General features: G+C 31.2%; 2 protein-coding genes across 3 annotated transcripts; one reads left to right on the top strand and one right to left on the bottom strand.

Moving 5' to 3' along the window:
* The first annotated feature begins 1,816 nt into the window (after positions 1–1,816).
* On the top strand, positions 1,817–6,139 carry LOC145061552 (glycosyltransferase BC10-like). Of its 2 annotated transcripts, XM_079009063.1 has the most exons (11): positions 1,817–2,167; positions 2,606–3,022; positions 3,308–3,406; positions 3,639–3,739; positions 3,806–3,877; positions 4,150–4,240; positions 4,337–4,417; positions 4,746–4,805; positions 4,914–5,036; positions 5,633–5,671; positions 5,740–6,139. In XM_079009063.1, the coding sequence occupies exons 2-11, from the start codon at positions 2,669–2,671 to the stop codon at positions 5,866–5,868; spliced, it is 1,149 nt and encodes a 382-aa protein (XP_078865189.1). In that variant the 5' UTR covers positions 1,817–2,167; positions 2,606–2,668; the 3' UTR covers positions 5,869–6,139. The 2 variants fall into 2 exon arrangements, with proteins under 2 accessions (XP_078865189.1, XP_078865190.1); XM_079009064.1 differs by lacking the exon at positions 3,806–3,877.
* A 10,355-nt stretch (positions 6,140–16,494) lies between these two features.
* LOC145061785 (Pentatricopeptide repeat (PPR) superfamily protein) lies at positions 16,495–20,427 on the bottom strand. The gene is made up of 2 exons (XM_079009350.1): positions 17,115–20,427; positions 16,495–16,631 (listed from the first exon to the last, which is right to left on the bottom strand). Exon 1 carries the CDS (start codon positions 20,343–20,345, stop codon positions 17,166–17,168), a length of 3,180 nt encoding a protein of 1,059 aa, XP_078865476.1. The 5' UTR covers positions 20,346–20,427; the 3' UTR covers positions 16,495–16,631; positions 17,115–17,165.
* Between the last annotated feature and the right edge of the window lie 5,493 nt (positions 20,428–25,920).

Genomic DNA, 25,920 nt, shown 5'->3' with positions numbered 1-25,920 from the left:
GGTCAGAGCCCCGTCGCCTGGTCAACCAGTGAGTACGCCCGACATACAGAGGAGTACGCCCAACGTACTTGGCTGGGTTGACTCGGCTGGGTGTTGACTTGACCTTTGACCTTTGACCAAGTTTGACCAAGGGTATTTGGGGAAATTGTTATTAATCTAGAATAAGGAATGTTTTGATTATTAAGAGTCGAGTAGAGCCGGTTATTGGAGCAGAGATTTATTTAGATTGTATTCGGATTGAGTTGTGAGTTTTCTTTACTGTACTTACGGGTCAAAGACACTAAGGCCGACCCATTGGATTAGATATCCAAGTTTGTTGTATGTTGCTATGTTGTAGTGATATGTTAGATCTGTATCCTAATATATAGGGTGTTGCTATGTCGTAGTGATCTGTTGGATCTGTGTCCTGGTATGTAGGATGTTGCTATGCTATAGTGATCTGTTAGATCGGTATGACTACCTATATCTGCTAGATATCGATTGTTATGATGTATGTTGATATGTTATGGTTTACTGGGTTGAGGCAGACCATCTGAGACTGAAGGCCAAGACATCTAAGGCGGTCCAGATTGAATGAAGGCCTGCAAGGCAGATCAATCGGCCCGAAGGCCCAAAGAACGATCCAGATAGGTTGAAGGCCCAGTGAGGCGGTCCAATCATTCTGAAGGTTCTCTATGCATCTTGTTGCTTCTTATGTTTATGTGGTGGTACTTTGGGGGAAACTCACTAAGCGTTGGATTGCAATTTTAGTTTTGTTTCAAGTACTTTTGAGGATCGTGATAATGCAAAGGCATGACTGTACACATCATGGGTTTTATGTTGTTGGATCTTAGGAGACTCTGATTTTAAATAATGTTTTTGGGAACAATGGTTATGTAAACACTTTCTGAGTAAATGGGTTATTTTTGAAAAGTTTAAATTTGTTATCATTTTTGAGATGTTACAAAACCCCGTTAAAGTTAAAAGATTTTTGCAAGAAAAAATTACTTCAACGATTTAAAGGTTCCGAATAAGTTTGTTTTCCAGTCCCTTCCGAAGGGGCGTGTTCCACCTTCTAGTCTACCATGGTGTACTTATATTCCCGAAAGTGGTGGACCACTATGTCCTTCATGAGCTTCTTCAATGGTGTCATGGTTTAGCTTGTTTTAATATCGTGGAGTAAACTCTTCACAATTCGTTTTGTTAAGATTTATTTTTTTATTTATCAATTTATGGAGAAAGGTACAATATATACAAATACATTTATGGTGTAGTTCATGGTTTTAATCTTAGTCCATAAGATAAACTTTTAAGGAGAGTTTCTTTATTCATTCTATGTTTTATGTTTCTATTTATAATTAAAGTTTTATAGGTTATAAGGGGACATCATTTATCCAACTACATATTACAATAGAATTTGCACCTTGGTTCCATGAAAATAATGTGATTCAAGATAATTAGAATGTAATATGAGGTTGTGAAAGCTCCAATAATATAATGGATAATGACTTAAAAATGTAATGAACTTTTAATTTTATTCATATTTACTCATTGAGCTTTTCTTATGTTTAATTCATCTTTTAATTATTTAAAACTGTTTATAGTTTACCCTTATTATCCTTATAACCGATCATAAATGTAAAATAGAAACAATTTCAAATTATTCAAAGATAAAAAATATTTCAATGATTAAATATGAATAAAATTAAAAGTTGCTTAGCTTTTGTATCATGTTAAGGCGAATAATTTGATAGTTACTGGTGAATGTAATTTTAAACCAAATCAATTATTAATCTACTGACTCACCAACTTCCCACTCCATATATTTTGACCACTTGTAATCCACATTTGATTCTTACAAAATTCGCCGGCTGAAATGTTCCCGTGCTTGGACTCTGTTGACGCAGCAGCAGTCACCCAATTACAGAACACCATTCTTGATTTTAATCCATCACTCCCTTCTCTCTTCACTCATCCATAAGCACACATACTCATATATCCAAACAAAATCATACAAACCTGTATCCTCTTCAATCGAATTATCATCCGTAGAGTTACTCTGTTCTCTTTCTCTCCAACTCGTTTCTGGGTTTCACTTTTTCCAGATCTTGACACCCATTTGAGAGATGATGCTTTAATCGGAGAATAATTAGTAAAGAAAGATTCAGATAAAGATCGCTTGAACCAGGTATTGCTCCTCATCTCTCATTCTTCGTTCTAATTCAAGATTCTTTAAGGGCAATCCCCCAATTTGAAAGTGGCGGGGGGTTCGCTTTTGATTTCGCTTTCAATTTCAATTAATTTCGTATAAAAATTTGATTTTCTATCCTGGGTTTACCCTCAAAACCAAAAACATTTGCATTACATTCACTATCACTATCACTATCACTTTCATACATGTTTGTAAGCGTAAAAGCATGTGTTCTGCGTGGCATTTAAGGGTTTTATTCCAAGAAAGTTTCGTGTTTATGTGAAATGCATTTGGGATTTGGATGGATTGTGTGACATTGACTTAGATTGGTAGGTTTGACTTCCATCTTTGTTTAATAAATTGCTTTTACAAAAACTATAAACATCAGTTGCTTCGATTTTGCGATTTCATTTAACTCTATATTCTTGTTTGCAGATTCGAATAATTCATTACATAGTGCGATGCATAATTATAAACGAATCCACTGAGTCGTGTCCTATGGGCATGAAAGATATGCAGATTTTGCATCCACCTCGCCATCGTTCTCAATTAAAGAAACCCAAATGGATTATCATATTGGTTTCATTAGTTTGCATCTTCTTAATTGTCGCATACATTCATCCACCTCGAGACTCTACTGCCTGTTATATCTTCTCGTCTTCTAGCTGTAAAACCATTGCCAGATGGCTTCCACCTCCTGAAAGACAACTCACCGATGAAGAGATTGCTTCTCGTGTTGTAATTAAGAATATATTAAACTCCCAAATGGAAACAAAAAATCCCAAGATTGCTTTCATGTTCTTGAGTCCTGGATCATTACCTTTTGAAAGATTGTGGGATAAATTTTTTCAGGTATGTAAGAAATAAGAATTCGCCCTTTTTTTAATCCAAAAGGATGTTGGATGTGCAATTAAACTCATTACAATTATGATTTTCTGATGATTTGAAGTCAAAATGATCAAGTTTTGAAAAAAGCATAAGAAGTTGCTTTAAGAAACTCATTATTGTGCTTCAAGTTGGCAATAATCAGTTTAAAAATGTGCATCCAAACACCTTCCAACGATCATTTCTTTTCTTTAAAATTGTGTTTTGACAGCTTTACCCCTCTAGTTGATGACTTATTTACATAATTTGTAGGGTCATGAAGGTAAATTTTCGATCCATATTCATGCATCCAGAGTCAAACCGGTCCACTCTAGTCGATATTTCCAAAATCGTGAAATTCGCAGTGACAAGGTTTGTTATATACATTGTGAAATAGCAATAATCTTTATGTTAAAAAAAAAAATAGCAACTTTTAAAAACTTTTAAGCTTTAACATCATATGTATATATAATTATATATGTCATCCAATGATACATACATACAGAATAACCAGTGGAAACATAATCAAAATCACCTATCATGCTAGTGCTATACAGATACAACTACCCTTGACAAGGGGTATATTGGTCAATATTTTGTTCAGGTAGATTGGGGGAAAATTTCAATGGTTGATGCTGAAAAACGGCTTTTGGCGAATGCATTGAAGGATCCTGATAATCAGCATTTCGTGTTACTTTCTGACAGGTCAGCATTTTGTGTTAGTTTCTGACAGGGGTATATTGGTCAATGTCAAATTCTTGTTTTTTTCAGCTGTGTACCATTGCGTGGGTTTGACTATGTATATAATTATCTTATCTACACCAACATCAGCTTCATCGACAGGTTTGTACAAAAATCTTGACAGCTTTGACTTTGGAAGTCAAACATGAAACTTTACAACTTCAAATTCAATGCGTTTTAACAGTTTTTTTGGCAGGAAAATCGCCATTTACATTAGTATTGATTACAAGTAGTACAAATATTGTGTTCTTGGTGCCATTTAGTAACAAGTTTCATATCAAATATGCAATTTGAAAGTAGTTGGCTTGACTTAAAAAGTCAAATGTAAATATAACACTTTTTATGTAATTCTGATGTTTTTAAATGTTGTCCAGCTTTGAGGATCCTGGCCCACATGGAAGTGGTAGATATTCCAACCGTATGTTACCTGAAGTTGAAAAGAAATTCTTTAGAAAGGGTGCTCAGGTGTAATATAATATTGAACTATTTTGGATATTGTAGTCTTATTACAATTTTTTGTATTTGAAATTGAAGCAAAGGGTAATTTTGTACTTTATGCAGTGGTTCACAATGAAGCGTCAACATGCTATTATTGTTATGGCCGATAGTCTCTACTATACAAAGTTCCGAGATTATTGTCGGGTGAGAATTCCTTTTTTTTCAAGTTTATATATATATATATATATATATATATATATATATATATATATATATATATATATATATATATATATATATATATATTTGATGAATTTGGCATCACTAGTTATGCCATTTTAAAATTTGAATCTCAGCAGCTACAGTGTGGGAGTTTCAGTTCCAATCTGGATTGCTAGGCTTTATGACAGCCACTTAGTGGGCCACTGTGTACCTGATATGGTACAGGACACAGTGTGGGCCAGCTCAGGGGTTGTTGGAAGAATAACTTCTTTTTTTTTTTTTATTCTGATGTCTTTTTCTTTGACTGCAGCCTGGTATGGATGGGCGTAATTGCTATGCTGATGAACATTATTTGCCAACATTATTTCATGTGAGAAATTTTGGGGTTTTATCGTTCATTTTGTGTTGTACTTATTTCTAGAAAAAAGATTTGGATTTTATCTTTAAAATTAATTAATTTTGTGATTCAAATTTTTAGATGTTTGATCCACATGGGGTAGCAAACTGGTCGGTGACACATGTTGATTGGTCGGAACGAAAATGGCATCCGAAATCCTACCGGAAGAAGGACGTCTCTTTACAGCTCATCAAAAATATTTCGGTATATTTTTACTTATTTTTATAATTCATTTATGGTGGGAATATCCGAATCCGATGGAATTGAAATTCAAGATTCCATTCCATTGCATGTTTGGAATCTCAAATTCCAATGGAATCTTGAATTCCAGTTCCATCAGATTCCATTCCATTGAGTGTTTGGAATCTTGAATTTCAATGGAATCTGATGGAAATGGAATCTCGAATTCCAGTTCCATCGGATTCCATTCCATTGTGTGTTTGGTTTGCCATGTGGATGGAACTGAACTCCATGAGAATGGTTCAAATTCCATGTTTGATGGATTTCACCATTCCCAAGGGAGGGGTGGTTGAAGGAAGCCAATTACTTTCTTCCTTTTTTATTGATAGACCAAAGTACCCTGTTGTCATATGTATTGAAATTAACAAAACTAAAAAAAATCAAGATATTTAGTTTTTAATTTTATTATCGAATTCCAATCCATATGTTGCCAACCACGCGCATGACAGATTACGATTCCAATTCCTTTGACGGATTCCATTCCTTCCAAAATCATTTCACAAACCAAATCTCCCCTAAAATTCTACCATCTTAACGCGTTCTTGTTGTATGAATTGCAGTCGATTTCTGAAAGTGTTCATGTTACAAGTGATGAAAAGGTATTTTTCTTTTTTGTAATTCTTGGGTTTTCGGCTTTGGTTTCTTATTTACAACAAGAATCTTGCAGAGGGAAATGACGATTACGCCCTGTATGTGGAATAGTGTGAATCGACCATGTTACTTATTTGCAAGAAAGTTCTTACCAGAGACCTTGAACAGCATGATTGACCTTTTCCCAATTTACACGACTGTTTGACTTTTATTACCGATTCTTTGGTAAAACCATCTTAATTCTCACTCCTTTCAAACATGGGTCTGTTTTCGAGTTGAAGAGCAAGTTTGAGTGGATAGTGAGGAAGAAAGGTTTTCAGAAATCTGTTTAATCTTTTGTCAATTTGTAACTTTATACTCCCTTGATTTTTGGGGAGATGTTTTGTAGAAGATGTGGTCGACTGTTTGTATTTTTGTAGGGATGAAACAATTAATGAAGTAGGAATAGTGATTCCATGGTTGTGTTTGTTCGATTATGTTTTGTGCAATGAAAAAGTGGTACATGTTTTGGAGTAGAAGTGCATAAAAAGATTGGGGATAGTCCGACCCGGTTCAAATCCCATCTAAACCTAGGATTCGGTAAAATAAAGCATGTTTCCTCCTTTAAGTAATAGTAGAGAAAAATAATCCATTATTGATATATGGGTCGTAAATTTTTTGTCCGACTTTTTTTTTTTTTTTTTTTAACTATTGTTTACTATTCTCGAGCTTCGAGCCATATAGGTTTATCTGATGTCTTCAAAATCTAAGGTTTATTTTTTGATGTCTACAAAGAATTGGGTGTACTCAAAGAATTTTTATTTGGTATTGAAGTAGCATACGAAAAGGATTTGGCTTCTTTCAAGTAAAGTTGAACATTGGGACATAGCTTTGAGAGTTTTGTTGTATTTAAAAGGTTATTTTGATAGGGCATTCTACTATGTAGGGAGAGTGATTTTCATCTCTATGCTTTATGTGATAGTGATTGGGACAATTTCCTTTTAACTTGGAAATCATTGAACATTGAGGCTGTTAGGAAATTAGTTGTACTATGTAACTTAGTGGTTAAATCGGTCAATTATCCTCGTAATTAGGCAATTGCTTGTACTATGTAATTTCTTCATTGAGTAGCTTAGGTGGTGTTTGGTTCGAGTAATTTGGGTGGATTAAAAAATGTTATGTACAGAATCTAATCCTAATAAAAGACTCCTAAGGAGTACATGTGGCCCTTTTTTACACCTCCTTCATTCCACAACTGTGTTATCAACGTTTTCCCGCTCATTGCTTCTTTGACGAATCCACACAAACTCCTACAAATCAGCAATTCGGTTACCATATTCAACCTGCATTAAAATTCAATTTAAATATCAAACATTATGATTATGATATGATATTGCATAAAATCAGCAGTGTTTTTTAAATTACTTTATCATTTTCCAAATATATATGCTTCATAATAGGAATCAAATCGATTACAATTTTATCCCTAAAAAGTTTCTAAGTTTTGTCGTCTTTATTAGTTGTTTCGTATTCATATCTAAACCCAAAAAGACTCTGCAATTCTGGTAAAGCATCGTTGTTTCATTCTCTACGTGTAATTCTAACAAATCGTGTGTTCTTATTTTGATTATTTATATATTATTCTCCTTCTGTACATTTCTTCTCTATAAACTCTATACAGTATGCTAAATGATATTGATTATAAGGACATCCTACTATTAATGATGCTTAGACCAATATCTTGTATCACAACCAAAGACATATTTTCTACTATTTAGTCTACATCATTTTTTGCAGAAAAGGACAATTATGCCCTTTTATTTTATCTTAGAATAAAGCTGTCATTCTTTTTCTTTAACAAAAAAAATAAATTATTGTGTTGTTTAATTCGTGTTTTTGTGTTATTCCATGACAAAAAAATGCCATTATATAATTTTTGTGACATTAATGATATTCCTATTAGGGCAACCTACTTTTGCATTTGGTTATGACATTAATCTTAATTTGTAATTATGTATTTAAAATTTTCTATTTATGTGTTATATTTTAATAAAAGTTAGTTTGTCTGTATTTTGTTGTAACATAAATGGATAGTTATGCCCTTTTTACAACAAAAAACTAAAATTATTGCATTTTTTAATTTATAATTATGTGTTATTCAATGGCATTAATCCTAATAGGGCAACCTACGTTCGCATATGTTTATGACATTACTCTTATTTATATTGTTTTTATTTTTTTTCCTTTTATTAACAGATCTGGACACTTATGCCCTTTTCTATTACATTATACCAAATATTGGCATTCCTAATAGGGCAACCTACTTTTGCATATGTTTATGACATTAATCTTATTTTGTAATTGTTTGTTTATTTAAAATTTTCTGTTTGTACTATATTTTAATTAAAATTAGTTTCCCGTATTTTGTTGTAACAAAAATGGACAATCATGCCCTTTTATAACAAAAAACTGAAATTATTGCATTCTTCAATTTATATTTATATGTTATTCAATGACATTAATCCTAATAGGGCAACCTACTTTCGCATATGTTTATGACATTACTCTTATTTATATTGTTTTTATTTTTTTTCTTTGTATTATTAGCTTTGGACACTTATGCCCTTTTCTGTTACATTATACCAAATATTGGCATTCCTAATAGGGCAACCTACTTTTGCATACGTTTATGACATTAATCTTATTTTGTAATTGTTTGTTTATTTAAAATTTTCTGTTTGTGCTATATTTTAATAAAAATTAGTTTCCCGTATTTTGTTGTAACAAAAATGGACAATCATGCCCTTTTATAACAAAAAACTGAAATTATTGCATTCTTCAATTTATATTTATATGTTATTCAATGACATTAATCCTAATAGGGCAACCTACTTTCGCATATGTTTATGACATTACTCTTATTTATATTGTTTTAATTCTTATTTTTTTTCTGTTTATGTGTTATATACTAATAAAAAATATGCATATTTTTTTATTAACAGATCTGGACACTTTTGCCCTTTTTTGTTACAAAACTTGTATATAATCTCGCTATAATAGCAATAAATAAACCTAATGATCCTTCTCTCACTACCAACTAAAAAACTACAGAAATGATTTTACACTACACATGTTTTTCAATACCATACATGTTGAATCCTTTTTCTTTTTTGTATTTCAATTTAATCTCCACTTTTGTCATATTCGTTTATAGTTTAAGTTGAATTTAAGCTAAATTTCTTTGTAGATTGAGCTTATATTCACAAAATATGGAAGATAAATCATTAAAATAAATTTATTTTTAGTTTTGAATATATACGACCAACAATAATCTCCTAATTTTTAGCATTTTCTATTTTCAAAATTGAAGAGTTATTTTCGATGAAAATTTTCAAAGTACTCGATCTTTTCAAATACACCGGTCTTCATTTCCGTTTTCCGGATAACGTCTTTAGGCTATCATTTTCAAACAGAATATTCTTGCATATTGCATATTGAACATGTAAGTGATTATATGTAAATATTCAAATTTTCTTACAATAATGAAGAAATATGAACAATAGATGGAGATATGTGTTGAATCTTAGCTTCGTAGTTGGATTAACACTTCAAATTTCACTACCTTGGTTCTGATTTGTAATCGAAACTAACAAAAGGTGTTTAATCTAAGATGTTTGAAATAGAATCCGTTTGATTTATCTGCATCTGATCTTTAATCGATGGAGGCGGAGATTGAGTTTTCTTTGAAAAATAGAGAACAAGCGATGGTATGTTGTGTGTCGGACAAGTGAATTCGGCTCAGGATTACAGTAATTCGGTCTCTGCATAGACATTTGGGGTGTAGGGTTAATGCAAGAAATTGGGTTGTTGGTAGCTACTATGTGTCGGTCACTCTAATTTAAAATTTCATATAAAAAGAAAAACATCATTTTATATATTATGGTTATAAGTGAATTCAATTTATAAATATATGAACATGTTTAATTAATTTATTCCTAAACAACATTACAAATATTGTCAAACCATATTAAATATTTTGCATAATCATACATTATAAAAATTAAAGACAAATAATATAAATATGTAAATTAATATTTGTTTCGAAATAATTGACTACTCACAATGATTTATAGCTATAATTTATTTGTTATTTCATTATTATTCAATTTGTGAATTGAAGCGTATTCGAATTACAAGAGCTACCAATCTTCCGTAACCGTTACTTTGAGACTATTAATTTTATTTTTAACTTTAATATATTCTTTTTCATTATTTATCAAGCAAGAAAAGGGATGCCACGGACACTACAGAGAGTTGAAAAAAAATAAAAAGTTATATTTGAATAATAGAAAATCCAAGAAAGACTATAACGCATCGTTGTCTCAATGTATACGTACTGCATATGTTCTTCATTTTAGTTGGTACCGTAATTTTGTTACTTTATGTTGCATATATAATATGTTTGTTTCTCAAGGATCATGTATTTACACGTAGGTATATGTTGTTTTATCCATAGTTTAAAGTAAAATCGGATTAAAATTGTTAATTTTAGATAAGGAGTATAGTTTCAACCAATCATTAAATCATTATGAATTTACCCACAACACATCTATATTTATTATTTTTATGATCATTCTCAATAATTACCTTATAATTTAATTAAAATTATTTTTATCAATTTCACCCGTGGTGTCCACGGGTTATAACCTAGTCAATAATAAAAAACTTAAAAACTTATGTAAACAATCCTTCTTTATTCTTATTTTGATTGAGGTATGGATAAAGCGCGTTTATTATTATTTATTTTTATTTACAAATTATTTTAGAAATGTTATGTAAAGTACCAATAAAAAAAGTTGTTTTTATAAATATTATAATTCGATTTTATAAATTGTTTATAAAACAAACAAAAAAGGGTATTTATGTCATTTGACAAAAATACATTCCGAATTCTTTATAAACAAACTAAATTTAAATAAATAATGATTTCCAATTCCTTTTCAAACTATACCAACCAAACACTTAAAAATTCTTACTAGTCCAAATTCATCGATTTCTAAATGATTTAAGAAAATTCAAACACTCTATAGTGTTTTTCTAATTTAGTCTAACCATAAATATGATTTATATGGTAAGATAATGGGATATGAACATCACTTCATGTTAATGATACAGTGAAATGTAGAAACACCACATTCTTATTCTTTTATATATATATATATATATATATATATATATATATATATATATATATATATATATATATATATATATATATATATATATATATACTAGTTTATAACCCGTGGAAATCACGGTTACAAAATTAATTAAATATTCATAGTAAAAAATTCAAAATTATTAATCAATTATTTTATATAAAATTTTAAATATATTATGAATTAAGAGATTTTTTTATTAGTTATGTAAAATTATAATTATTGATTCAAATAAATATGTGTAATTAATTTATCATATATATATTAGACTCTTTTTATTTGTGAACTAATGAAAACAATAATATAAAATTTAAAATTTAAAATAAAGAATAAATAGATTGACAAATAACATCACATTAATTAGGAGGTTTAATGAATTTAAAATGGAGAATTAATAAAATAACAAGTGGCATCATATTAATTAGGAGTTCTAATATTATGACACTTGGCAAAAGGACTACTCTTTTATTAGTATATATATATATATATATATATATATATATATATATATATATATATATATATATATATATATATATATATATATATATAAGGAGGATAGTTTGTGGCAACAGAGAACTTATATGTTTTTTTTGTCAAAAATGGTCCTTTTGTTTATAAAGATAGCAATTTTTAGCAACTATCAAGAAAACACCGCTTAAAGGTGTTGTTGACTTGTTTCCTTTTTTTACTTAATGGATTAGGCAAATTAATCTGGACAGACATATATATATATATATATATATATATATATATATATATATATATATATATATATATATATAGGCTTAATGAGTTAATGGGTGTCTTCTTTGCTCTTTCTTCTCAACTAATCCCACGTCTGTTTCTTTCATCTTTATCCGTATTTTCGAACCTTGTGCATTCAGTGCTCTTTCTTCCTTTTCGCGGTTCAGACGTCTCCATTCCCTTCTTCCCCTTCCCTCCTTTGTCTACACGTAAAATATATGTATGCTTTCTATTCCGTTTTCTTATCTTCTATTCGTCACGGTTTTGTATTTTCGTTCCCGATGTAGTTTTTTTTGTGTGTTCGTTGCGTTTAAATGTTGTCATGTATGCTCTGCGGAAACGACTTTGCGGTGATGTTGGGCCCTCAGCTGTTGCTGGTGATGGCGCCTCAACGTCGGCTAGCTGTTCCTTATGTTTAGGTTGCTCATGTTGCTCGCCGTGGTCGGCGGCCAGGACGGATGAGGCCTCCGCCTGTTCTTCCTCAGTATGTTGACCTGGGGGATAGTGATTGTGTCTGCGAGTATTGTGGTGCGTTTTTTTGGTTTTCTGAAAGGAGCATGAAATTATCTACACGTCATCATCCAGGTATAGTCGTTGTTGCAGGTCTGGTGAAGTTATTCTGCCCTATCCCTTTAGGTTTCCAACAGTACGTACGTGGCATCAAAAAGAGTCATGGCGATCTACAGGAAACTGAAACCACCATCCAGGAGCTCAAGAAACTACTCAAAACACTTCCAGAAGACGATCAGCCATACATAGACTGATCAACAACAACAAAATCACGAACTCTTTTGTCATCTTCTTATCCATGATCTCTGTAAATCGTTTCCTCTTTTGATGCTATCCTTATGAACAGTCCGATGGCTTCAGACTTGTATGCACCTCTAAGAAATAATCTATCGTTTATGCCTATTCTCTCATTCCATATATAAACCGTAATGCCCACACATAGCAAACCACATGTGAATCACGTTTATGAAGTTTTGTTCTCCTGGAAATTGTCTATTCTGTAGTCGGTCACGGAACCGTACGGTTTGGTTTTGGACATAAAGTCAAAATTTTGTCACATTACTAATTGTCTTCAACATAAAAATAGATAAGAAAGTCCAATCATTCATGTATTCATCTTTTGTTGTCAACACATAACAAAGGCATTCCAATAAAAACAAAAAGACATATAACAGAGGATATTCGCATTTGTTCCATCCCCTCAACAAAGAGAAAACAACAAACAAAATCGTTTAGTCTGACCCCCGCATCGCGGGGGCTCCCGATCTAGTTGTGATAAATTGTGGCATCACCACAATTGACCACATACAATCTTATTTCTTTTCTCTCTTTATATTTAATTAATTAAAAAATTATTTAAATAATCAAAAAAGAAAAATGATATAGTGTTGTGTAGTGGTGAGTAAATCAATCTAATATGATTATATGTGATGATGAGGTGACGGTGACATAATACTTACCATGTTTGTAGTTAATGGTTTCAAAAAACCTAAAAAAATCAATATTAGTTTTGTAAACACTAGAGTCTTACACATATTAAAATTATTGAACAAAACTCTTTAACCAAAAAAAAATCATTGTTGTTTCGTCATTTTATTTATGACTAGGGATGTCAACGGGACCAGACGGGAGCAAAAATAGTTGCCCTCCGCCTCCACCCTGACTTTATCTTTTTCCACCAATCTCGATCCCGAATTCCCCCTGATCCCGCCCACGAATTTGAAGACCGCCCCGTTTGGCCTGAAATCCTCTATTTAACCTTATTTAACGTATTTTTAACTTGTTTATTTCATTTAGCTTTACATATTGAACTAATTATTCAAATACAAAACATATATTACACAATGAATACTCTAAGTTTAATATTTATTTTATAAATAAAATAGTTAAATATAAGATAATTATTTCGGGTCCCCACGAGATATTAGAGATGGAAATCCCCGCCCCCAAAAACTAAACGGGGATAAAACCCACCCTTGAACCAAAACAAATGTAAAAATACTCCTATAGGAAAACAGGATCCCGCGGGGTCAGGGTCTCACAAGGATTTTTGACATCCCTAACTATTATTACTACTATTATTAGTATTATTAACAATAATATTATTATTACTACTATTATTCTTATTTTTATTGTTATTGTTACTATTATTATTATTATTATTATTATTATTATTATTATTATTATTATACTATATTTTAGCTTTACAACATACTAGTTATTTAAATTCATACATGTTATATTCACAGGTGAAACCCATTTGCAAGCTACTTTAAGTTACCTTTAAAATATCACTATAATTACAAAAGCATAAAAACAATTGTATTAGATTTGTAGCCATTATACTGTATTACTATACTAGCTGTGAAACCCATTGAGTTATATATATATATATATATATATATATATATATATATATATATATATATATATATAGGTTTTATGGAAAACAAAAAACCCTAAAAATCGAAAAAATGCAAAAAAAAAAAAAAAAAAAAAAAATACTTAGAGATCACAAAACTTTTTTTTTGAATTTTTTTATGAAAAAATCGCAGATTTCAGTATAAAATCCCTGAAATTTTTTTAAAGAAAAAAACATTTTTTAAAAAAAACAAAAAAATGATTTTTATTTTTTTCAGCGGTTTTATTAAAAAAGCTGCGATTTTTCTATAAAAAAATTTTTAAAAAAAAAGTTTTGTGATCTCTAAGTATTTTTTTTTATGACTTTTAGGGTTTTTTTGTTTTCCAAATAACCCTTCCCTATATATATATATATATATATATATATATATATATATATATATATATGAGAAATTTGAACTTATAAGAATAATAAGAAAAATATTGAATTATTAAAATTGAAGTAAATAATTTAGATAAATAAACAAATGAAACTAATGAGATTTTAATTTAAGAAATTTGATATTAGAAGGTAATTCCATTAATGAAATTCGTATTCATTTATTATTATACTTAAAGTAAATTACCCAAATGGTCCCTATGGTTTGGGGAAATTTGCGCGCTTGGTCCCTAACTTATTTTTTTAACTCGAAAACTTCCTACTGATTGTTTTTGTTACGTGTTTGGTCCATACTGTTTGTTTAAGGTACGCGATTGGTCCCGGTCTTACCTAAAAAGACTATTATTTAAATCTGGAAAAATTATGGGAAAGATAAGGTAAGGTGATTGGGTGGGGTTGGGGTGTGTTTATTTAAATATTTAAAAAAATCAAGGGCAAAACAGATTTTTGAGGTAAGACAGGGACCAAGCGTGTAACAAAAACAAACAGTAGGGACCTTACGAGTTAAAAAAATAAGTTAAGGACCAAACGTGCAAATTATCCTAAATCATAGGGACCATTCGTGTAATTTACTTTTATACATATTACAATTTCTACATTTAAATACTATATGAAATTTAATAAAATAGGAAAAAAAGCATAAAATGATATGTGGAAATAAATTAAAATAATCACAAAATAACATGTGGCAAATTGTGAGACTCGTATGCTACACAGGGTTTTTCTCAATATATATATATATATATATATATATATATATATATATATATATATATATATATATATATATATATATATATATATATGAAAATCTTAAAATTTAGGAAGTCTGAATTTATAAGGGAAAAAGTATATTGAATTATTGAAATGTAATTTTTAATTTATTATTTTTTGACTTTTTTTTATTTCTTTTTTAAATTTAAACAAATAATTTAAATAAATAAACAAATAAAATAATTTGATTCAATTTAGAAATTAAAAGGAAAGTTGTATTAATGAAATAGATATGTATTTATTATTACATTTACTACATTTATTACATTTGAATATTATGTAAAATATAATAAAATGAAAAAAAAAATGACAAGTGAAAAACAAATCAAAAAATCTTAAAAATAACATATATCAAATGCAATGAGAGCATGACATGTGGCAAAAATATCTTTATTTATTAGGTTAGATTTTAGCTTTACAAGAAATAAGAATACTTGCCAAAGTATATCCTGTGTTATAGATAAATTCCTTTTTTGTATATTATTTTTATAACTACAAAGCAACCGAAATGAAACTATATTTGACAAAGATAAATAATGCAATGAGTTGCATAGGGTTATTACAAGACTTCAAAGAACTTGCAATGAACAAGAGAAAATAATTGAAGGGTATTAAAAAAGTGAGGAAAAACGGTTCATTGGAAAATAATAACTTTGACCATTAACTGAGGTCAAAGTTGCATATCGAGTTGTTGAGGTTAAATAGGGTTGAACATGCTTTGAGAAAGGATGTGAAATCCTATAGGCTTGAGGTCAATTCTCTTAGGCATGAAAATAAAAACCTTTTACACCGTTTAAAAGGGAGTTAAAAAGACGATAATTTTTCGACATTCAAGCTTGATCAAGAAGTATGGAGTTGTGTTCATTAATTAGAAAACCAATGAATTTGTTTGACTAAAGATAGTGTGGTTTTATGCTCAATAATAATTCCAGCTGAGGTGCATGCTTTTTTTGTAGAATGCCATATTAACCAGGAAAACATATATTAATCTAATCATCACAAATGCCACTTAAATGGCTAAACCGATATAATGACAAAAGTAAAATCGCTTTTTTATATTTTTGCGTAACCAAAAAAACTTATTACAAATACATACATATTAACATAATACTCTAAAAACTCAATGAGAATTCAAGTTAAATTTTTATAAACTCTAACTCCACTTTGAGGATTCAAAGACCAATAAGAAGGTAAACACAACTCTTACAATAACACTTTCCATTTATCTCCCCTCTGAGTGCTGCTAATTTACATACATGATGAGGTGGATCAAAGGTCGGAATCCCCAATTCCATTTGTGCTTTGAAGCTTATGGATTACCAATTTCCCATTTCCATTTTGCAACTTATAATCCACACACCTGACCTTAAAAAATAGTTGCCATGTAACAAATTTGTGTTGCACATTCCAATCTCATTGTTATTGGTAACATTCATGATCCTGAAATGCCAAATTATAAGTTAGATATTAGGAGCAAGGTTGAAAACAAGAATCTGTATTAGCTTTTCTTGATTGAATACGTAATATGTTTTTCATCATTAAGATCTTATTTCCTTTCAAAAACCACTTAACCATTAAGACTATGTAGTAAAGTAATCTTCTAGAGCTCATATCACCTAAATGGAGATTAGGAAAATGCATAAGTGGAATATATATACAACATATATATGTTTAAGTATATGAACAAACATATTATAGTTATAAATTTATAATGTTGATGCTAATCATGCTATATTATTTTGATACAGTTACTTTTCTAAACTATAAGTTTCATTGATCAGAAAGATTCCATGATTTCCATCCACATTGAAAAAAAGTCGATTTTATGGGAAAAAGATTAGAAGGTGTCAGATAATGCAAAGTTTAATCTTTTAAAAAGCTTTATTCAACAATTAGTTTTCAATCAAAATAGCAAGAACATACCTGCAAATTGCATCAAACATGAAGAAAATGACATTTTCATTTTTCAATCAATCATCCTCCATCAAAACCAGAAAGCAACTTTGCAACTTTATTCGCCTTCTTTAACTCTCCTCTAGAACAAAGTGAAGCAAGTAAGTTATAATAAGCCTCAAAATCATCACACACCCCATCATCTTGATCAGAAATCAACAGTTGAGATCCACCTAATCCAATCCTTCCCTCATCAAACTTCTTTCCTACAGGAAAAAACATCCTCACAATTTCATCAAGAAGCAAAATAGCTTCACGTATGTTCCCTTGATCACATAAAGAATCAAGAAAATGATCCAAAGACTCATTGTCATCCCCTGTATCAACTTTCTTTAGCAAATCAACAATCTTTTCAATTTCAAGCATATCCCTTAAAACACTTCTAGATTCTTCCATTCTTCCTTTAGAACATAACCCTCTAATTAAATAGAAAAACCCCAATAAATCCGGGAAAAGATCATTTCTTCTTGAATCAAAATAGTATTCAAGAGCTCCTTCCATGTTCCCATTTCTACAAAAACTATTAATCACAGCACTGATTGTAAATTCATCAGGTTTCACATGTTTTTCATCCAAATCAGCAACAATTTTTAACACTTCAGGCAATTTCCCAATCTTACTATACCCGTTAATTAAAGAATTATAAACACGAATATTTGGCTTGAAACCCTTTAAAATCATCCGTTCGAATAATTCTTTGGCATCAAGCAAATACCTTTCTTTGCTTAAAACATCAATGAGTGTTGCATATGTGATTTCTGAAGGAGTTATATCAATCTTTTGCTTTTCTAATGAATCGAATAGTCTAAATGCTTCAAGAAAACACCCTTGGTGACATAGCCCGTTGATGATTGAATTATAAGTGATGACATTAAGGGTAACTCCATGTTTCATGGCTAAACAACATATCTCTAAAGCTTTCCGGATATACCCTTCTTTGAAAAGTGCATCTACAAGAATGGTGTAATCAACAACATCCATGAAGGGTAGTCTTTCTTTTGATCCAATCATAAGGTTAAAAGCATCTATGACCCTTCCATTCTTGATTAGTTTCTTGAAAATAGGGATTGGAAATTTAAGATTGTTTCTTGATTTGAGAAATTTGATTGCTATGTTGATATCTTTCATACACAAGTAACGTAAGATGATCTTGCTTACTCTAGAGTCAAAGATTCCAAATTCTTTCACAAAATCGCTTACACAAATCTTTTCAAGACCCAATTCCTGATCTTTAACAAGCAATTCCAAGAAAGAATTATAAGAGTTTATGGTGAAAAAAGATCCATTGTTTCTCATGAACATGTATAAATCACTAGCAGACTCAAAAAACCCTCCATCACACAAGCAACAAAGAGCATCGTTGCATATTATATGAAAAGATTCAAGTCCCAAATTCTTGATTCTTGAAACAAAATCCAAAATCCCATTTTGGCCTTTCGTTTTTATAATCGAATGTAATAACATTTGGTGGATATGTGGATTTAGAGGCATACCTCTTTCGTTAAGCTCTATGAACACTTGAATGGCCATATCGATCATATTTGTTTTACAGAGTCCATTGATGATGGAATTATAACATGTGACTGAATTCATTGATGTCCTTCTAAATTCATCAAAGACTTCAAGTGCTTCCTCAATTCGACCATATTTACAATACCCATCAATCAAAGTACAAAAAGTAACATGATTTGCAACCAAATTCGTCTCTGGCATTCCCTTGTAAAGGGTATATGCGTCCTCAAATGACCCTATGAGAAATAGTGCTTTTATAAGTGTGTTACACATGACAACATCCATACAAACTTGAGCTTCTTCAAGGGTCTTTTTTGTCATTAACAACCCCATGGAATCTTTTTCTTGGATATAGCCATGTAACACAGTAGTATAAGTAACAATATCTCCATGGATACCTTTCAAAAGATCATACGCCTCATTTGTCCTCCCAACTTTACATAACCCATTAATTATAATGTTGTACGTGACAACACTTGGATGAACAGCCTTTTCGTTCATTTCATCAAGCATATGGAACACAAAATCAAAATCATGAATTCTACAAAATCCATCAATTAGGGTAGCATATGCAAACTCATCCACTTCCATCCCCAAATTATTCACCAAATTGAAGACCCTAAGGGCCTCTTCTAACTTGCCTTTCTTGCAAAATCCTGATATGATTGTGGTAAAAGTGATCAAATTCGGCCTAATTCCTTCCTTTTCCATTACATGTAGAAACCCTATTGCCTTTTCCACAAGTCCTTCCTTTGAAAAACCATCTATAAGAATTGTGTAGCTAATAGCATCCATTTCTATCTTCCTTTCAACCATTTCATTATGCTTTTGCAAAGCCTCCATTACAGTTCCTGCCCTAAATAACTCATAAACTAAATTACCATAAAACACAACATCAGATGCTAATCCATCCTTCTCAACTCTGTTAAGTAATTCAGAAACTTGTTCAAATCTTTTTAATCTACAATAAGCACTCAAAATACAAGTATAAGTGACAATATTCATCTGTAACGCAGTGGATTTTGCAGCATTTTCATAAAATCCTACAGCAAGCTCAGGCTTCCCAACATTAATAAACCCCGAGATAACAGCACTAAACACGAAATTGTCGAAAGGGTATTTAAATTTCTCATCAGTCATAACTTCTAAAACTTCAATTGCTCTATCCATCTTACCTTGCCGACTAAAAGAGCTTATTAATGCACAAAATGTAAAAGAAGAAGGAATTATACCATCAATCTTCAGGTAATCCTGCAACACCGAAAACCCCCTTTCCGGGTCTTTCGCATTGACACAGAAACCTTGGACTAACGAATCCAAAATCCGATTTTGTAAAATGGTTGGCGTTTTTCCTATCTGGGTATTGATAAATTCGACTGCTTTTTCGTAATGATGTTGTTTGAGAAGAGCCCTTGTGAAGATTGAATGTGTGATGTGATCTCCTTCGATTTGGTTGGAGTTTAGTTGAGATATGAAGTGTGTAATGAATCGAAATTTTTTGGTTTTGAAGAGTTGAAGAAGAAAGTTGTTGTAATGTTTGAGAGATGGATTCACACTACTTTTCAAGAGGGTCACGAGTGACAAAATTGATTGATGGTTGCCACGAGAAGAAGAAGATGATGATGATCGGGAAGGGGAACGCGTGAAAGTGGAGAATCTTTTGGATTTGGGAAGCTTACAGAAAATCATTTGTTGGGAACAGCCCGTTTTCGAGGATGGTTTGATTTCTTGCCTCTGTAAATGGTTCTACATAGAAGTATAGAACTATAGAAGTGCTCTTCATAAGCTTGTTTTTTTTTTTTTAATACAGGAGCTAAAGAATTTTTATTTATGTATAAATTAATTATAATAACAAAAAAAATCAATTTTTTTCATAAAAAATTTACACATTTAACTTTTTATCAATATATTACTATCTAATTACAACATTTGAAATATCGTCATTGTTATTTAAAAAAATAAAAATAATAAAAAAAGTAAAAAAATAATAATAAAACACCCTTGTGTTTAGCCATGATTTCATAAATTGGATTTTGTTTTTTATGAAGGCCATAGAGGGAGGTTGTTTTTGTTGTCTTAGGCTATCTGTTATGGAGTTTTTAGGAAGACGGAGAAAGACAACCAATAGGAAACAAGCAGCAGCAACAGTCTAATATTTGACCTTTTTTTTCCTTTGCTCTCTTTCTTTGTTTCCATCTCGTTCTTCTCTTCTCCAGTTGAGTTCTTTCGGTCCTTCTTGGCCGGCGCAAACAAGGCAACAAAGGGGAAAGGTTTTAGGGTTTCCTGGGTTGAATGAAATAAGGAAGAAAGGAGTATCCGTTGTACTCCAAACTCAAAAGAATCTCATGCCCAAATTTTGGTTTTTGACACAAAAAGCCATTAAGTCTCATTTTTTTACATTAGTAGTTTTTAAATTCATAATATAGGGTTTTAATGTAATTTTTTATTAATAAAATGTTTATTTAAGTTTAAAATTTTGTTATTTATTTAATCTAATGTATAAATAAAAAAAGATAAAGAATGTGGAGTGGTAAACATTTCCAAATAATAGTGGTTTGGTAGTGGAGATGACGTGGCACATAAGTGGCGCATAAGTGACAACACTTTTTTAGTGAGTTGGTGGTGACCATACCCCTTAGTTTTATAGACTTTTGTAGTTGGTTTTATCTTGTTAGTTATGTATTTTCTTAATAACCATCATAGTTATGTGGCTCTTCTTTTCCCAGTTAATTCTAGATTAGTATATCGTTATCACTTCTTGTTTGGTTGTTTTCTTATTCTTTTTTATGGCTTCATCTTTATATTTCGCATGTTGCAAAATCTCAAGTGAAGAAAATCGAAATGCTCAAACAAACATTGTCATCGTGGTGTTATGGGGAGATGTTTGACTTCATATATTATCAATAACCAAGATATAAGTTATTCGAGTTATCCCAAACTCTATGATCTCAACTAAATATAACAACTTTTTAAAAGGGTTGATCTATCAGTGACATATATGTTAGATAATCGGGGTAATAGAATGTTTGGATCAATGAGAGTTGTGAAACACTTTCAAATTAAAGCATTTTGAGGGTACACTCAAAAATCTTTAATTGGATAAAAACTCATTGTTATAGAAGAGAGGCTGAAAAAGATGTTATGATGTAATGTGTACTAGTCCTGACTTCAAAATTGATCATAGATCAAGAACATAATTTCTTGTCTTAAAATTACCATATGATAGTTACAGGAACGTAAATCAGAACATGTAAAAACATAGAATCTATATGCTTTTGAATGTTCAGTATATCCAATGAAGATATATTTTATACATTTCTCACCCAATGTTTTCCTTTTGGGTTTAGTGAGCCTTACAACTGCTCTACAACCCCAAACTTCGAGATAACTCAAATTTAATACATTTTTACACCAAAAGTTCAAAATGAGTATTCTTACTCCTTTTGTTTGGAGTTCGATTCAAGATATAACATGCAGTTAACATAGCCTCACCCCCAAACCCTTCACTTAAACCATAATAGGACAACATTTAGTTAATCCTTTCTTTCAAAGTCTTGTTCTTCCTTTCAGCTACACCGTTTTGTTGTGGTGTATAAGGAGTCGTGGTTGTTGATACATGAAAAGTGAACCTCTTGCAATCCCAAGCAATCAAGTTCTGAAGTCAGTTGAATCCGAGATACGGTGAAGTTCCTAAGCCAGATCAAGTCTGAGATCAAAATGTTCAGAAATCAAAAGTTTGTACATGCATATAATGCATTTTGTCTTTTATTTGATGTAACAATTCATAGGACTTAATTGTGTGTATCTTTTAAATGTCAGTTTGTCAAACACTGATCATTATCCAATCCTTAGAATGTTTTATGGTTTGTACTATGTTCCTCCTTCACTATTTAAAGAGTGAATGTTTCATCAGTTCAAGGATGTAAACGAATCAAAGTATTAATCCAAGAATAGCATTCTCTTCACATCACTTTCAACTTTCCTTCAAGTCAAAGTTCTTTCATTACATTCTTCTTGTTCTTAAATTTCCTTTGCATTTATTACACTCAAGTTTACTTCATTTATTACTTGAATGCTTTGTTGAATAGTTATCTTCAAGTCCTAACTGGTTTACTAGATTCAACTGGAACCATATATTAAGAGCAGACTTTGATCATTACCTCAAGGTTTAAGTTTTCAAACATTGTCCTTGCGCATTGATTATTGTATTCACAATTGATATCAGAGCATGAGTGGTTGTTGTCACACCCCCAAACCAGAACAACCGAAACGTTTAGGGGGAGGGGGGATGACGTCATGTACAGTATCAAAACAACTGAATAATAGTAATCAAAGTACAACAACCATGATATTGATAATGTATAGTTTTTACATCTGTGTTCAAATCATTGTATACTTGATACCAAAATTTATAGCAAAACTAAAAGACGTGACTCTATGAAGCTTCTGTTGGATTAGTGTCTAAGTCCATAACTATTTTGGTATGTACTTGACCCGATGGTGCATGGTCATTTTGGGTTGCCTTCACCAAAGCAACTTGATAGGATAAATTATGGAGAGAAAGGATTAAATATGATTTATTAATATATTATGGGAATAATATATTAAAGGAGAAATCATATTGTTTAATTAATATTAGTCAATAATTAATTGGTAATTAGTTTTGTGACTAAAAGAGATTAATTAAACTTAAGGGACTGGAATTGTAATTATAAGATAATTGCAATTTGGGCCATGGATTGCCTTGTATCAAGGGTTGGACGAATTCTTATGGGAAGCCCATAAGGAAATCATCCAAGGGCTTGATTAAAGGAGTCTATGGGTTGCTTAGGGCTTAAGCAACCAAATTAGGGTTTCCTTGTTAGATAACCCTAATAGCCTCATTATAAATATAACCCTTAAGGCTCAAAAACGTGGGGAACTTCTTTTCTAGGGTTAGAACACGTTTTGGGCAGCCTCTAACCTCTCTCCTCTTCATCCTCTTGCTTATGGTGTTTGTGAGCCATTAGAGGAGTGACACTTGTGACTCTAAGCCTTCCAAAGTCAATACAAGGAGATTTGGGATTGTTATTGCTACATAACAATCAAGGTAATATTATAAACCTATTCTTATGTTAATATGATTACTTGTATGCTAGAATTAGGGTTTATAGTCTTGGATAACTTGCATGTACAATAGAGAAACCTAGATCCAAGCATTAGGGTTTGTATGAGCACATAGGATGTCTTATGACCAAAACCCATCAGTGGTATCAGAGCCTAGCCTGGTTTCTATTGTATTGATGCTTGATATGTTTAAAAAATTCGTTTTTTGGTGTTCTGCTTGATGGACTCGGCGAGTCCCACTGCTCGGCGAGTCCATGGGGGTACTCGGCGAGTTCGAGCGTCAGATGGAGCAATGTTCGGGATTTCTTGCTGTTTTTGCTTATGGATAGTTACCTTATCATATTAGATCATTATAAATCTGATTTTATGATATATTTGACTATATTCTTGATCTAATTGAAGATATTTATCAATTAATAAGATAATTGTTTCCTTATGTGATAATTGTTTAATTATTTTGACTAAATTGATAAATTGTTTTGCAAGAAATCATTAAATAAATCAAATATGGATAATTATGTGATTAATTGTTAATTTAGATTATTTGTTATCTGATCCTTATGTTATGAAATGTTTCATATTTTTCCCTTAGGTTTTATAGTTTAAATTTGAACCCAAAAGTTTTGTTGTTTTGAAATTTAAATAGTTGAAACTCTAATGTTTTGAAAAAGGTTTCAAAACTTGCCCTCAAGTTTTGGAATTTAAATTTTGATTAATAGTTTAATTTTGATGTATATTTAAATTCTAAACCCTAATGTGTTAAAATGTTTCAAAACTTGCCCTCAAGTTTTGGAATTTAAAAGTTGATTAAAAGTTTAATTAGGAATGATAAATTCTAAAACTCTAGTATAGTTTTGAAAAGGTTCAAATCACACCCTTATGGTTTTATTAATTAATTAAGGGGTATAATTAAAAGAGGTTTAATAAATCCATAAAAGTTTAGTTTTACAATTTAATTGAATTAAAAGTATAATTGTTAAATTAGACCACCTAGTATTTTGAAAGTATAAAATACACCCTATACTATATATAACATTAAAACTCTAACATTATATATATGTATGAGTAAAAGTCAGTATTACCGTTAGTAGGTCTCATTCACGAAGCTAGTCTATAAAGGGTGTTTAAGGAAATTGTCTATAAAATGGCGATTGAATGGGTATCCACTCTTACCCACCGCACTCTTGACTAGTGGAGGGTCGTTAGCCGAACGGGTAGGATAGGACGAAACCTTCCATTATAAGTATAATGAATCATAAAAGTAACTAAATGTTTTTCAAATTCCCAATCTTAGTTACTTAGGCAAAGTGAATTGATGCAATTCCATGAAATTACACTTTGTACCCTTGCGAAGACGTTAGTGGAGCGTGTGTGGTTTACCGGCACACTAAATGGTTCTAAGAAAAGGTAGCAAAGGGTGACTCAATGTTTGTCATAGTTCGATGGAGCGTGTGTGGTTTACCGGCACATCGAATAGGTGACTGTAACATGTGAGGGCACCATGTAAGTTTGCATGGTTATTCACACCCGCTTTGTGATCCTCGGCATCCCAGTCACAAACAAGAGGGGCATATCGAGATTTAAACATGCCATTGAAAGTTCAATGGATCTCAAAGGATCTAGGAGTTTTCATAGATTTAAAACTTAAAATTTCTTTTTCGTTCTTCATGGTGGAAATTAGTGAATCGTCATTCACTTACCTTCAAATGTTCTGCAATTTGGGTTACGGCATCCCTCTCCCGAGTTGTAGAATATTGTGTTGGGTCCTAGCCTTAGTATCTCATTTGGGTGATTTACTAAGGACTCAATCAATCAACTAACTTGAATTTATTTTCTCCCGTTTTGTAGATGTCAAAGTTTGACAACTATGGTCTTCTCAAATCCCGTGGAACAAGCATTCCACATGAAGATGATATTCCACGATTCGATCAAGGAACAATAGATCATACTTCACTTCCTCCTCCTCCTCCAATTATTCTCCCTAACCCACAAGTTCAAAGGCTTGAAAAGTTCAAGATCACTCAAGCCCTTTTGGCAAGTAAACATAAAGAAGGAAAGCCGGTGTGTGCACACGTCCTAGGGATGAAGTCGCACATTGATAGACTAAGAATGATAGGATCCGTTGTCGGTGAGGAGATGGCTGTTGATTGGGTTCTTC

Source organism: Lactuca serriola, chromosome 7 (assembly GCF_051521515.1).
Source record: "Lactuca serriola cultivar US96UC23 chromosome 7, Lser_US96UC23_V15, whole genome shotgun sequence".
NCBI classification, from domain to species: Eukaryota; Viridiplantae; Streptophyta; class Magnoliopsida; order Asterales; family Asteraceae; genus Lactuca; species Lactuca serriola.
The sequence above is the reverse complement of the archived record's forward strand: the minus strand, read 5'-3'. Positions and strand labels throughout refer to the sequence as shown.